This window comes from Crocuta crocuta, unplaced genomic scaffold (assembly GCF_008692635.1).
Source record: "Crocuta crocuta isolate KB4526 unplaced genomic scaffold, BGI_CrCroc_1.0 scaffold16, whole genome shotgun sequence".
In the NCBI taxonomy this organism is placed as follows: domain Eukaryota; kingdom Metazoa; phylum Chordata; class Mammalia; order Carnivora; family Hyaenidae; genus Crocuta; species Crocuta crocuta.
In genome coordinates, this window is record NW_027531893.1 from 13,944,487 (window position 1) to 13,957,690 (window position 13,204).

General features: G+C 41.5%; 1 protein-coding gene across 5 annotated transcripts in view; it reads right to left on the minus strand.

The window, feature by feature from the left end:
* Positions 1-13,204, minus strand: part of RPS15A (ribosomal protein S15a) — a 159,507-nt gene that overhangs the window by 145,609 nt on the left and 694 nt on the right. For 4 of the 5 annotated variants that reach the window (XM_077773236.1, XM_077773237.1, XM_077773238.1 and 1 more), the window contains exons 2-4: positions 12,638-12,775; positions 11,988-12,067; positions 8,840-8,925 (exon numbers count right to left, since the gene is read on the minus strand). In XM_077773236.1, coding sequence (XP_077629362.1) covers positions 8,840-8,925; positions 11,988-12,067; positions 12,638-12,770 — 299 coding nt within the window. In that variant the 5' untranslated portion in view covers positions 12,771-12,775. Of the gene's footprint in view, positions 1-7,600; positions 7,734-8,839; positions 8,926-11,987; positions 12,068-12,637; positions 12,776-13,204 lie in introns of those variants that run through there. The other variant, XM_077773240.1, reaches the window with a different exon arrangement.

A 13,204-nucleotide genomic window follows, 5' to 3' on the forward strand; every position in this document is an offset into this window, starting at 1 on the left:
ACTATATCTAAAGGTCACAAAGGTTTGTGGGTTGCAGTCTCTACCAATGTTGTAGACAGAAACTGCTTCAGAGGATAAGAAGGAAGTGCTGAAAATGCACTTAAGTAAGAGAAATGACAGATTAAAGAACTTAATTAACTTCTTCTTGAGTGGCAAGCACGTAATATATTCTAGCATAACAGCAATGCTGAGCATCCATTTTCCTATTTCTCTTCATGTTCTCAGCTTTCTGTTGCTGAAGAACATTCTGCAATTTAAACAATTTATATCACTCTCTAATTTGTATGCATGAGATCTAGACACAAGATGTATGAAGTGACACCAAGTCTTTAGCAACTAGATTGACACTGAATACTAGAACTGCAAAAACTTGTGTAATAAAGTTATGTAAGATTAAGTTTTCAAAATATTATTTAAAAATTTCAGCTTTAAACAATTTTGCTTTAAAACGCGGATATCTATTACTTATAATACTTTGTATTTTGCCCTGTAATTAAAATTTTTTTTTAATGTTTATATATTTATTTTGAGAGAGTGTACAAGCAGGGAAAGGGGCAGACAGAGAAAGCGAGCAAGCAGGGGAGGGATAGCGGGAAGGAGAGAATCGCAAGCAGGCTCCACACCATCAGTATAGAGCCTGACCTGGGGTTCGATCTCACACAACCATAAAATCATGACCTAAGCCGACATCAAGAGTCAGATGCTTAACCAACTGGGCTAACCAAGGTACCATGGCCCTAAAATTTTAATAAATACTTTTGAATATTTTAGAAAACCTTACTGACTTTTCTGAACATTAAAATTAAAAACAAAATTTACATTAACTTTCATTTACATTTTCTCCGAAAATAAATTCAATTTTTTAATATTCTGAAATTGTAAATTTTGAAAATTTTGTCCTTTGAGTTATTACTGCCAGTAGAACATAAATTACACAAAAACTTTTACTTTAACAACCTATTTACTGGTTTTATGAAAATGAAGGCAGGAGAAATAAATTTTAAGGAATAAATACAGAAGAGTTTGTAAGTCACGAAGGTTTTCATTTCTCACCCAAATATTGCTGGCCCATCAACTTACTCAGATATATGCAACAATTAAATTGTTTTCTCTGATATTTTGCCTACTTCATTACATAAAAAGATTTGTTTGAAGTTTTGGTGTTATGAAGTTGTCAAGGTAGGACAGAACCTATTTTATTAAACAGCTTGATGGACTAAATTACAATTTTTACATAGATAAATGACACACGGGCCTACTTCTGAACTTTTGCCCTGGCACTGTCTGCTCGCAGTTGCTTTGTTAACTTTTGACTCATAGAGCACTTTAAGTTTAGACCTATAGGTTGCTTCTCAACCTGGGGTGACCTCTCTGGCAGGGGATGTGACAATGCCTGGAGACATTTCTGGCTGTCTCAAGTGGCATCCAGTGTGGAGAGGCCACGTATGTTGCTAAACATCCTACAATGCACAAGACAGGCCTTCCCCACCCCAACAAAGCATTATCCAACCCAAAATGTTGTCCATGGTACCAAGGTTATTCTAGTAAGGGTGACAGATAAAGCTCAAGCTCTGGAAACAGCAAAGAAATCAGGAGCATTTTAGGGACACAGGGTCATAGAGGGAGCTGTGTGTCCAGAAGCAGCTGCAGTTCTCCAAGAATGGGCCCGAGGTAAAACGGAAAATCCATGCCTACGTGCAAAGCCTCCGAACAAATTCTCTGGTGCTTCCAGGGATTCCATGAGTTACCTTATATCCTTCAATCAATTACACTAGCTTGAGGGGGTTTTTTTGCAACTCAGGACACTGACTGATAAAGCAGGTAGGACCAGTTGCCCATCCCTCATTTGAGGGAGTAGGAGATCGAACCCCAGGAAGTCCCAGAGCACAGCAGGGGAAGAGCTGCAAGCAGAACTGTTAATAGTTTGCAAATGAATGACTAGAACTTAGTCCAAAGCAGTAACTTTTAGCTAAACAAGTACTTCTTTCTAAGTAAAAGAAGAGAACATTATTCCTTGCTCACAAAATACAAACATGAGAAGGGATGCAGCAGCCTCTCAGCGAGAGCCCAGACTCAACCACACGAAGACGTGATCTAGTTTATCTGTGCTGCTCATTCGTAGACCATATTTTCTGTTATCACCCAGTAATCTTTTTCACATGGCAGAAATAATGACAACCAGGAGCACTCAATGTTTTCATCTTACAATTTCCACTATTTTAGAGAGACAAACTTCACATCTCCCACGTTCAAAATATCCTAAGTTATCTTTGACCTGATCTGCAGTAGTTGCCCCCTCCAGGGTCAGAGGGCTGGGGGGCTGGGCATTTAAGACCCACATGGACACCTGGAGGGGGACAGAGGTAGCTGGTGAAAAAAAACTACATTCAGAACAGAGAATGCTGTAATCTCCTTTCATCTACCCAAAGAATCTATTGTTATTCTATACACCATCCTATTCCTTTTTTGTAATTTAAACACTTGCATCAGTAGATTAATAACAAACCAAATCATCAAGTGATTTCCTGCAATTCCTACACTCCCACTGCTAGATGGTTGGAGCTTCTGGACTGTCACCTTCAGAGGCCTGGAGTAATGAAGCAGCTACTTCTTGGCACAGCACCCATCACCGTGGCAGAAGGAAAACAGGCAGAGGTCTCACACCAGCCACTAAATGCTCCAGCACTTCTGCTCACAGCAAATTCACAGGCCAGAATTGGTCACTTGGAAAGCGCATGTGCCTGACAGGTGGAGAACCAGGGTATTTTGCAAACAGCTCAAATTACCACTCCAGCACTTCGCAAGCATTGTATTTAACCTTCACAACCATCACGGAAGTATTACTATTATCCCCATATTAAAGATGTGGGAACTGTCACATAGGCAAGGCAAACGGTCACACACCGACTGAGGCATTTGATTCCAAAGTTCGTTTAAGCATGTTTGTTTTGTTTTCTAAATTGCCTCCTTTGGTATATCTTCTGTACGGTCTTCAGCAATTCCACTGCCCATTAAATTGCTTAAACATAAAAGAGGGGGACCTGAATGCCAGGACAACAGCCTTGCACCGAATCCTGCCCACATCACACTCTACTAATTCTCAGGTCAATGGAAATCTATGGACACAGCACAGCACGGGTGCTGGATAGGAGTACACTTTAAAGAGCATGCTCTCTAGGACACCTGGGTGGCTCAGTTGGTTAAGCCTCCAAAACTGATTTCGGCTCAGATCACAATCTCATGGTTGAGACTGAGCTCCACATCGAGCTCTGTACTGACAGTACAGAGCCTGCTTAGGATTCTCTCTCTCTCTCTGCCCCTCCTGCTCCAATGCTTTCTCAAAATAAACAAAAAAAAAAAAAAAATGCTGTGCCACAGCCATGAGGGTGAGAGAGGACTTTTTTAAAACATGTCAACATCCCCTCTGATAGGCTAGATGCTGGTTACAGAGGTGGGTAACAGGGCTACTCCGAGGAAAGCTCAGCCTATTACAGTTTAAAATGAGGGCAAGTTCATAGCAGCACTCTCAATAGCTAAAACATGGAAAGAGCCTAAGTGTCCATCAACAGATGAATGGATCAAGAAGATGTGGTTTATCTATACCATGGAATACTACATGGCAATGAGAAACAATGAAATCTGGCCATGTGTAGCAACATGGATGGACCTTGAGGGTGTTATGCTGAGCGAAATAAGTCAGGCAGAGAAGGACAAATATCATATGTTTGCACGTATAGGAGGATTAGGAGGAACTTGACGGAGGAACAAGGGGGAGAAGAAGGGGGGAAATGGTGGGGGAAAGGGAGAGAGGCAAACCAGGAGAGACTCTTGAATGCTGACAAAAACTGAGGACTGATGGATGTGGGGGAAAGGGGGGATGGGCATGGAGGACACTTGTGGGGATGAGCACTGGGTGTTATGTGGAAACTAATTTGACAATAAACTATTTGTAAAAGAAAAAAAATAAATAAAATGAGGGCGAGGACTAGATGCCTGTACCCTTGTACCCCAAACACCTAGACATGGTAAGCATCTCTTAAGCCCTAGTCATGGTGAAGACAAGAAGGCATGACCGAAAATTGTTAAGGGCCAGGAAAGTCTGCATATTTAAATTCCAACTTTGTCATTTCATAGCATCTCGAACAAATGGCTTCACAACTCTTGTGCTTCACTTTTTTCCAGCTGAAAAACTAGAGCCACTGATAGGAGTCATTTTGTGGAATTGTTGAAATTAAATGAGACGGTATATGTAAAGCTAAATTCTGTGCATGGCATATAGTAACCATTCAACAGACATTCTTATTTTTAGGGGAAAAAAACTACTTATTAAGGCATTCTTATTTTTAGAAGAAAAGGAAGTATAACAGCACATATTCTTTTGGAGGAAAATTTATAGAATATTTAAGCTGGCTCTTTGGAATATCTAGGGGAAACAGGAAAAAGGCATTCCAAGTGAGGTGAGCCTTAACCAAAGGCTCAGTGTGGGACATTTGGGGTGGTTAATTTAGAGAATTGGTGAGTTTTTAGTAGTAGTGGATTAGACTGGAAAGTCAAGTGAGAATCAGATTTGGGATCTCCCAGAGCTTTCTTTCTTTGGGGTTAAGAGTAGAAAGCAAACTTCCTAGCCTGTGGTGAAATTATCTCGGATGCTGACTTGACCAAGAACTTAAAGCTCCTCTATCTAGCACCATTACCAGAGCGAACCCATGTTACCCAGGGGTAAGATAAAACAGCCTGTAAATGAGAACACAGCACACACAGACCATGGACACAGATGTCCTAGGACGAGGTCTTCGGTAGTTCTTTAACCTTTCTAAATGTCTTTCAGCCTCTGATCAAAGGCTCTACACTCTATGGAATGTCTCCAAAAAAAATGCACGGGTATCAATTTTGCATGTTATTTTCATCAAATTGGTCTATCATCTGTCTGTAGGTTTTAGGTTAAAAATCCAGGGTCTGGATAGGTGCGGAGGTCCCTTTTTAAAAAAACACGGACTCAAAATGTATCCAGTAGGCTCAGATGATCAAAATTCTGGCAGCCCCAACCTCAACCCCTGGTCTCTGCATGCGGGAGTGGCAGGCTGGGAGGAAAGGCTGGGTTTACACTATAGCAAAGTATACCTCCAAGGTAAGCTATCCTGTTTAGCAGGAACCTGATTGGTCTCCAGAGTCTAGTTCAGGCCAACCAGTCCACAGGTCATGTTACTACTCTATTTACTGCATCTCAGAAATATGGGCTAAAACTATCTGCTTCCTCATAAACACAAGGGAACTGTGCTATTAAACCCATCAACTGGCCACTCCCTTTTCCCTACCTTAGCACCTATTTTTTTCTACCTATGACCACTTCAAAGGACAGAAGATCCCCACTACATGCAGACAACATAAATGAGACCATTTTCTTGTCCTATTTTAGTACCTAGTTATCACTGCCTAGGAAGAGAATGATTCATTCCATCAAAGATGTACATACAGAGGCATCCACTGTGCCAAAGCCTAAGTTTAAGGGGAGACACAACAGTAAACAAAACATAGCCTGTGTTCCTGGAGCTTACATCTTGGCATTAAGAGAAATAATCAACAATCAGCTCTTTGAAGATTCTTCTGGACTCCCTTCACCTCTGACAAGAGACAAATACTACTATACACACACACACATACACACACAGCCAAGTGCTATTTTACAATGTCATCTTTCCCCAACTCTGAAGTAGGTTTTCCATTATTCTCTTTATGCAGATGAGGGAACCAAGGCTACTTAGTGGAAAAGCACTTCAATTCTGGTTGGCTAAACCCCTCAGCCCATGTTACTGTCTTTCAAACAGAGGCTCAAAATCCAGACCTGCCTATCAACTCACTTTCTCCTAACATTAAGTGGGGCCTACAAGAGGGCCAGTCTTGACATTCCTAGCTAATTCCCGTATCTTACAGTAACCCCTCCTTTCAGAAAGTTACATTTTTTTAATGTTTTTATTTCTGAGAAAAACAGTTGTGAGCAGGGGAGGGTCAGAGAGAGGGAGACAGAATCCAAAGCAGGCTCCAGGCTCTGACCAACAATGGGACTCAAACCCACAAATCATCATATCATGACCTGAGCTGAAGTCAGACCTACTCAACCGACTGAGCCACCCAGGTGCCCCCAGAAAGTTCCATTATTGAATGCTGGCCACGCACTGGCCCCAGGCTGTTTCAAGTGTGTTCTCAACATCCTTCACGTAGTTTCTCTTTTTACCGGAACAGGAGCCCCAGAGGTTGCCATTTGCTAGAGATCACCTTACAACCAGGGGAGTGTTCATTCAATATCCCCAGTACTTGAGAGCTGAAAATGGCTTTACCTACCAGGAAGTCAGAAAGTAGTCTTAAGAGGAGTTATCAAACAGTGAAAAAGCACCCTCTTCTGAAAAGGGGAAAAAAAAAATTAAACCCACACCTCTCCAACAGCCCTTAGCACCTAACATCCTATTAGACCTACTAGACTTCCTGAAATCAGGCTGGCAGTCAGTCAGTCATTTTCTCAACTTTGGCTCACAGAACTAGAAAACAATTAAGGCTGTGTTCTGCCCCATTCATGCCACTCCCCTGCCTGGCAAATACAGCTAGCCAGGTGGACAATGATCCATGTGGGCTCTCTTCCAAGCTTCCTTTCTCCTTAGGCAGACCCACAGAACTTCCAAGAATCAAGATCCAGCCTGTGCTGTCCAGCATGGAACACCAGCCACACATGGCTATGTTAACTGGTTAGTACCAATTAAAGTGTGCTTTAAGTGTAAACATACAGTATACATAATTTCAGAGTCTTATTACGAAGAGTAAAAGTCCATTCATTTCATATCAATTGCATGTTGAAATTTTAAGTCTGAACACAAGTGTTATTTAAAAAATCCAGTTTCTCTTCACATGTTTTTATATAGCTACTGGAAGTTTAAATTACACATGTGGCTTTTGTTACTTTACTGGACAGCACTGCTTAGAAACTGGGAGTGGAGTCCTGTTGTACTTCACAGAAGTCACCCTACGCTCTTTGGTGGTTGAGCTATTTAGAAGCATTCCATACATGAAATGGTTCAGGAAAACCAATTTTTCTCAATTCCAGGAACACATTTGTGACAGGTTTACCATAAAACTAGTTTTTAAAAGGTTTCATTTTTCTAAATGGCATCTTACTAGCACACTGCTAAAATGTTTCTTACATGCCATCCAAATTTACTTGGAGATGGATCTTAGTGAGCTGTGGGCTCTAGTCGTCTGCTTTCTTATAAGCACTTACAGTTAACTGTAGCCACCTCATATTGTTAGGGCAGTTAAGAACAGTGCATAAAATGTGTACTGTCAAGTTAACAACAGGCCATCACTCCTTCCAGGGTTAACGTAAAACTTCAGAAAGGGAAAGCTTCACACCTGGACCCCAACCCAGATTCAGCGATCCAGGGCTAGACAAAACCTTCTCTGGAGAGCCATGAGCATGATGGTGTGAGTTATCACAAGGCAAGACTTTCTTGTTCACTTCAGGGAAGCAGCATTCTCCAATTAAGAAAGGCTGTACAGTGACACTCTTGCTACTCTGCTGTAAAGTTCAAAACGACTGAGGGAAGCACTAGAGTCCAGTGAGGCATTTTATTTGTATGAACGTATTACATCTCTAGAAAAAGAATCCCAGGATTTTCCCTCCTGTGTGTTTTCGTCTTGCTTCTTCATGGTCCATGATGCCAGCTGAGGTTGTCAGTACAATGAAACTATGGAAAGTTAAAAAAAAAAAAAAAATGTTGGTGAGTTTTTCCTAAAAATAGTTCAACACAGAGCTGCTTCGTGGTACAGAAAAAGACCAACATTCATCAGTGCTTGAGACGCCTCTCCATGACAGCGTGCGGCAGTGCAAGCAGGGCTGCTGGAACCAAGAGACGCAAATCCAAAGGCCTCAGCCATGCAATACACGCATACAGCCTCAGCTAACACCGAAACACAGCGCTGTTAAGCTTCACTGCAAACAAAAACTGAACTTTCATTTCAAACTGTCACTTCCTCTTCTCAGGTTAAGGAGACAGACTAAAGCAATAAAGCGTTGACATAAATACGACTGAATGGTTTCTGCCACTTACTATATGATCACAGACAAGCTATGGTAAAGATAGTCATTTGGACAAGGGAAATCCTACTTGGCCTGGCTATCTCATGGGCTACTATGAGGATCAAGGTAAACTGTGAGGCACTAAAATTAGTACCATTAATTATAATGAAATAATTCACTACACTATACCTCTAATACTGTAACTACAAAATGGGTATAAACACAACCACATCACCAAACATATGATTGAGGGGGGTACTTACATTCTTAACCACAAACAGCTAAGCACTTACTGTGTCATGTCACAGCCTATAAGTATTTTGCCAGAATTAAATCAGTTGAAGAGAACAATTACAATTTTCACAGATGAAGAAACCAAGGCTAGGAGTTATGCAAGGCCTCACAGCTTTAAAGCAGGAAAGCAAGGATTTGAACTCCATCTCTTCAAATGATGAAAAAATTGAGTTTCCCTAGAGGCCTAGGGTTCAGAAAGTGATTCTAGCCATACAACGGAATCACTATGAACATGTAATATGAATTATATGCACTGAGTCAAAAGAGCAGACATTAAAGGAGACACAGATCTGCTGTCACCTAGCACATGAAATAGGTTAACATATGAGAGCTAATCCTTGAGTTAGGATGATTGGGGATGGAGACAATTACTACTCTAAAAAAAACAAAAACAGAAACAAAAAAATCCTCCACTCTAGTCCAACTGCACCACAGCAATCCTTAGCATTAATCTCTTTTAAACGAGGAAAATCAACTCACCCAAACTGGCGGGACGGGAGCAGATTATTCTGCCATTTTTCTAGATCTTTGAGTTGTACATCAAACCTGGGGCTGATCACTCCACACTGTAAAAGCATAACAGAAAACACTGTTCACATCTCACCAATACCAGAAGAAAACTAACACAAATGGCATTTATATCTAAATACGACATAAACCAACCAACTCGGCATTTAATGAGGAACTAATCTGTGCAATCTTAACATCCATGTCATTTGAAAAATATACTGAATTAAGACTATGCCTGGAAAAAGTTATTTAAAAAGACAATACAAGAGGGAGAACACAAGGTAATATATGGCAAGGTCAGGTCAACATCATACATCCCTATGAGCTAGAGAGCTGTCCCCAAATAAGTGATCAGATTTTAAAGAGAAGAGATAAGAGACCAAGCCTTAGACAAAATTGTACTCAAAACTTTCTTTTTTCATAGTAAGGCTGTTATGAATGTGTAGGGTCACAAATTCTTCACCTGTAAACTAAAAGTGCAAAATATTAGAACTTAAAAAAAAATTCCAGACACGAAGCTAAAATCCAAGAACTGCTGTTCCATGTCAAACTACCAGGATACGTTTACAATCAACTTATCTAGCAAAATGGGTGGAAGCCAAGGCAAGCAGAGTCCTTACAGTCACCTGCCCCGTTTGCTACTGGACCACAGCAACAATCACCTTCCAGTGGGAGAGCTCTAAACTCTTCATCATTCAGCTACATTCAAATTCTAAAACACAATAAATGTTCAAACATCCACTAGCAGACGGCTTAATGTAGACTCATTCAAGGTCCCTGACTAACTAGATCAACTGGGTTTAGAAAGTAGAACCTAAGGGGACCAAAAAACTCCCTGGAGCTACATGAGCCCCCTTCACTTCTCTACCCTACAAGTCACTAATACACTTACAAGTCTCAATGCAGAAAGATTCCTATTTATACACCAGAGATGATCATGTGAGAACACTCAGGATCAGTACCGCGAAAGCGTGACCTCCAGGGGGCTGAGAGAGCAGGTAGACAGCTGTGTGCATATCCACACTAGAGTCGTTGAGACTCCAAAATGCCTAACAGGAAGCTATAGGAAACTAGGAGGTTAGAACTTAATCAAATCTTTAGAACAGTTCCACTTCCACAGACAGATCTGAACCCAAAGAAACAAAATGGGCCTCAGGCCCAAATGCCCTAAGCTAGGAAAACCACTAGGGTTTTCCTTTTATCAAGATCTCATCAGCTACCCTGTCAAGTGTCAAGAGCAATCCCGCAGTGGATACTAGGAATACAGACAGAGGAAAATGGTCTAACAGTTCTTGCTCCACACAAGCTATAATGGGAGCCTTTTCGAAGGCCTCCACTCCACCACAGCCAGGCTATTTATTCCAGCATCAAAACCTCATTCGGCTAATAGGATTAAGCCTCTCCCAAACCAGACAAATCTTAGGATGTGACCAAAACCAGAATTTTAATCTAATTTCTAAACACTTCCTTACTTCTCAGCCCCATTAAACTTCCACAGTTAAGGATACATCCATCTCTTGCGTGAAGGAAACTGAGGCAACAGTGTCCTACAAAGGAGGAAAACTGAAGTTCAGAGAAACTGAAGTTTGTTTTGCCCCACCAAGGTCAGAAAGCTAAGCCTGGATTTCAACTACCTCAGCCATCATTTTTCAAGCTACCACATAACAATTATGCCACAACGGAGTTCCACTTGGGAAATACTCTGTTCAAATCAAGTTTTATGTATAGTGAATATTCAAGAGGAATTTGGTGCACAGCACTTCTCTAGTAGGAGTTTTAAACATCCAGTCATTCTGTGGGACGGTTTTAAAATGTAGTACAAACTACATTCTGAAGGCAGCTCTGCCACTGGTTACCACCTAGTTGGGAGACCCTGAGCATAACTCAGCTTCCTAACTCCTAATAGGACAACACCCTCTTCTACTTCAAGAACACTCTGTGAGGGTTGGCGTGACCCAAATGAGTAGTGAATCCAACTTCTTTAGGGTTGGAATCTAAGGACTAACAACTAAAACAAAAGAACAGTCTCAAAATTAACTTGAAAACTCTAATCTCTCATGAAGGCCTCACATGCTGCAGTTTTCATCTAACACTAGGTAGGTATCCACACATGGCACAAGCTCACTATACAGGGAAGCAACTTTATAAAACAAATTGTTGGACCAGAGAATAACCTTACCAATCAATCTGGCCCCTGCCACTAACGACTCATTTCTGGGCCTGTTTTTCCCTCATCTGTGTTGGACCACAGGATGTCAGGCTCCTTCCAAATCTGAAAGTTAGAAACCTGAACACAAAAAGTAGGGTAGCAATTCAGGGACCCTATCTTGTTAAAGATACCTGTCCCTTAAAACATGCAATAAGTTAAGGCAGAACAGATCAAATATATCCAACAGGTTATGCTGACAAGTCAAAGTGAAAGGGAGCACGAAACAAAGACACCCATACAGCCCATGCCAGTAAAAATGTAGGTATTAATATTGTTAAGAGAGCCCAATTCTTTTAACAAACACATTATAACCAAGAGAGAGGATGAACAAAGTTATTTACAGACAGGATTAGACCTTCTTGAACACAAGTTCAAGCCAGTGGGCGGGCAGCATACCATCCAATATTCAAACACCTGGACCATCAGGTGTTCATTTCACCCCACCCTGTGGCATCTCCCTTCAGAAAGCCCGTACTCCACAAACATTAGGATTAACTAACAATTCTAGAGCAAATACAACCCTGAAGAAAAAAAAAACATCAAAATGTCATATAAAGATTAAGGATTTCAATTATTTTAAAAATTTTTTTTATTTATTTTTGAGACAGAGCACAAGTGGGGTAGAGTCAGAGAGAGGTAGACAGAATCTGAAGCAGGCTCCAGGCTCTGAGCTAGCTGTCAGCACAGAACCCCATGCAGGGCTCAAACCCAGGAACCGTGAGATCATGACCTGAACCAGTTGGACACTTAACCGACTCAAGCCACTCAGGCGCCCCCAATTTTTTTTAACCTAACTAGGTAGAGCAATCACACCACTAACTCAGTTTTGCAAGGTTAATTACAACATGTTTAACACCATGTTTGGTAATTCTTTTAAGTTCTTCTATGTGGAAGATAATCAACTCTTACCTTGTTTAACCGGCCTGTGAGATTCACAACAATTTTCCCAGCTCTGTGATCATCGATGATTTCAAATTCGCCAATGTAACCTACGGAACATGAGTTATCAACTTAACAGACCTAATAAGTACGCTCTAGTATTTCCACTGTCTGCCTACCTTCCTCTTTATCATCTTAAGTGACTGCTTCTCTACACCTTTAGACAAATGACAGTTGCTCTGAATCAAAACTTTTACAGCCTAATATTTTAAATTTAGGGTCCAACACCAACCCTGCATTCTAATGGGGATTATTTCCCCCTTCCTCCCACAAAGCTACTTCGTGCCCAAGACATGCAACAATTTTCCTTTTCACCCCAAAGTTCTTGGAAGAGTTCAGGATATGTTCAAAAACTTGTTGCAGCAGAACTAAGAAAGGCGATTTTAGCTCCCAAACGACTAATAGAGCAACAGTCACAAACTTCCTCCTCCTTTCAACAGTCCTAACTTACTCAGTGCTTCCTGAATAGCTTATCCGTCCAAACTAGCCCACGCACTGCAGGAATTTCCAAGGATAACCGATGCCTGGCTCCACCATCTTCCCAGTCCTGTCCTGTACAATGACTGTCTACACAACGGACTGCCTCAGTATTCTCACGTGGAAACAGAAGACCCACTTACCATGCTTCATCATCACGGTCAGAAATCGGACGATGACTTTGGAGCATGGCCTGATAAGAACCTGGCGTTTGCCTCTCTTTTCGGCATTGTTAATGCTCTTGAGCGCGTCTGCCAGGACATTCATGCGCACCATTGTGGCTGTTGAGGGATGGAAAAGCAGGCATGTTACTGGCATCCTCAACATCAAAAGGCACCCCATCGTTCCCGTGCGAACACACCCTTTTCCTTCTGCTGTATCATTAAATTGTCCTAGCTCTAAGCAGGCAAGTGCCCCAACGCAATGTCGGCTACGGTCGGCCCGCTACAGAGAATGGGACCTGCGAAGCACCAGACGTGTTTCCCAAACTTATGAAATCAAGCAGCACTTGTACTATTAACACTGCCCCGTAGCCAACTAATTCGTTGTCGGCCTTGTCCTAATATCCAGAAGATACTACTTAACTTTCACTAACACTCATGAACTAAAGATGTCGGTGCGTGTGCCACCCAAAGTTGTGCCCCGACGACAACCGTACCACAGTGGCAAGTAGATCATTTCACGTGCACCTAACACGACTCTATCCGAAT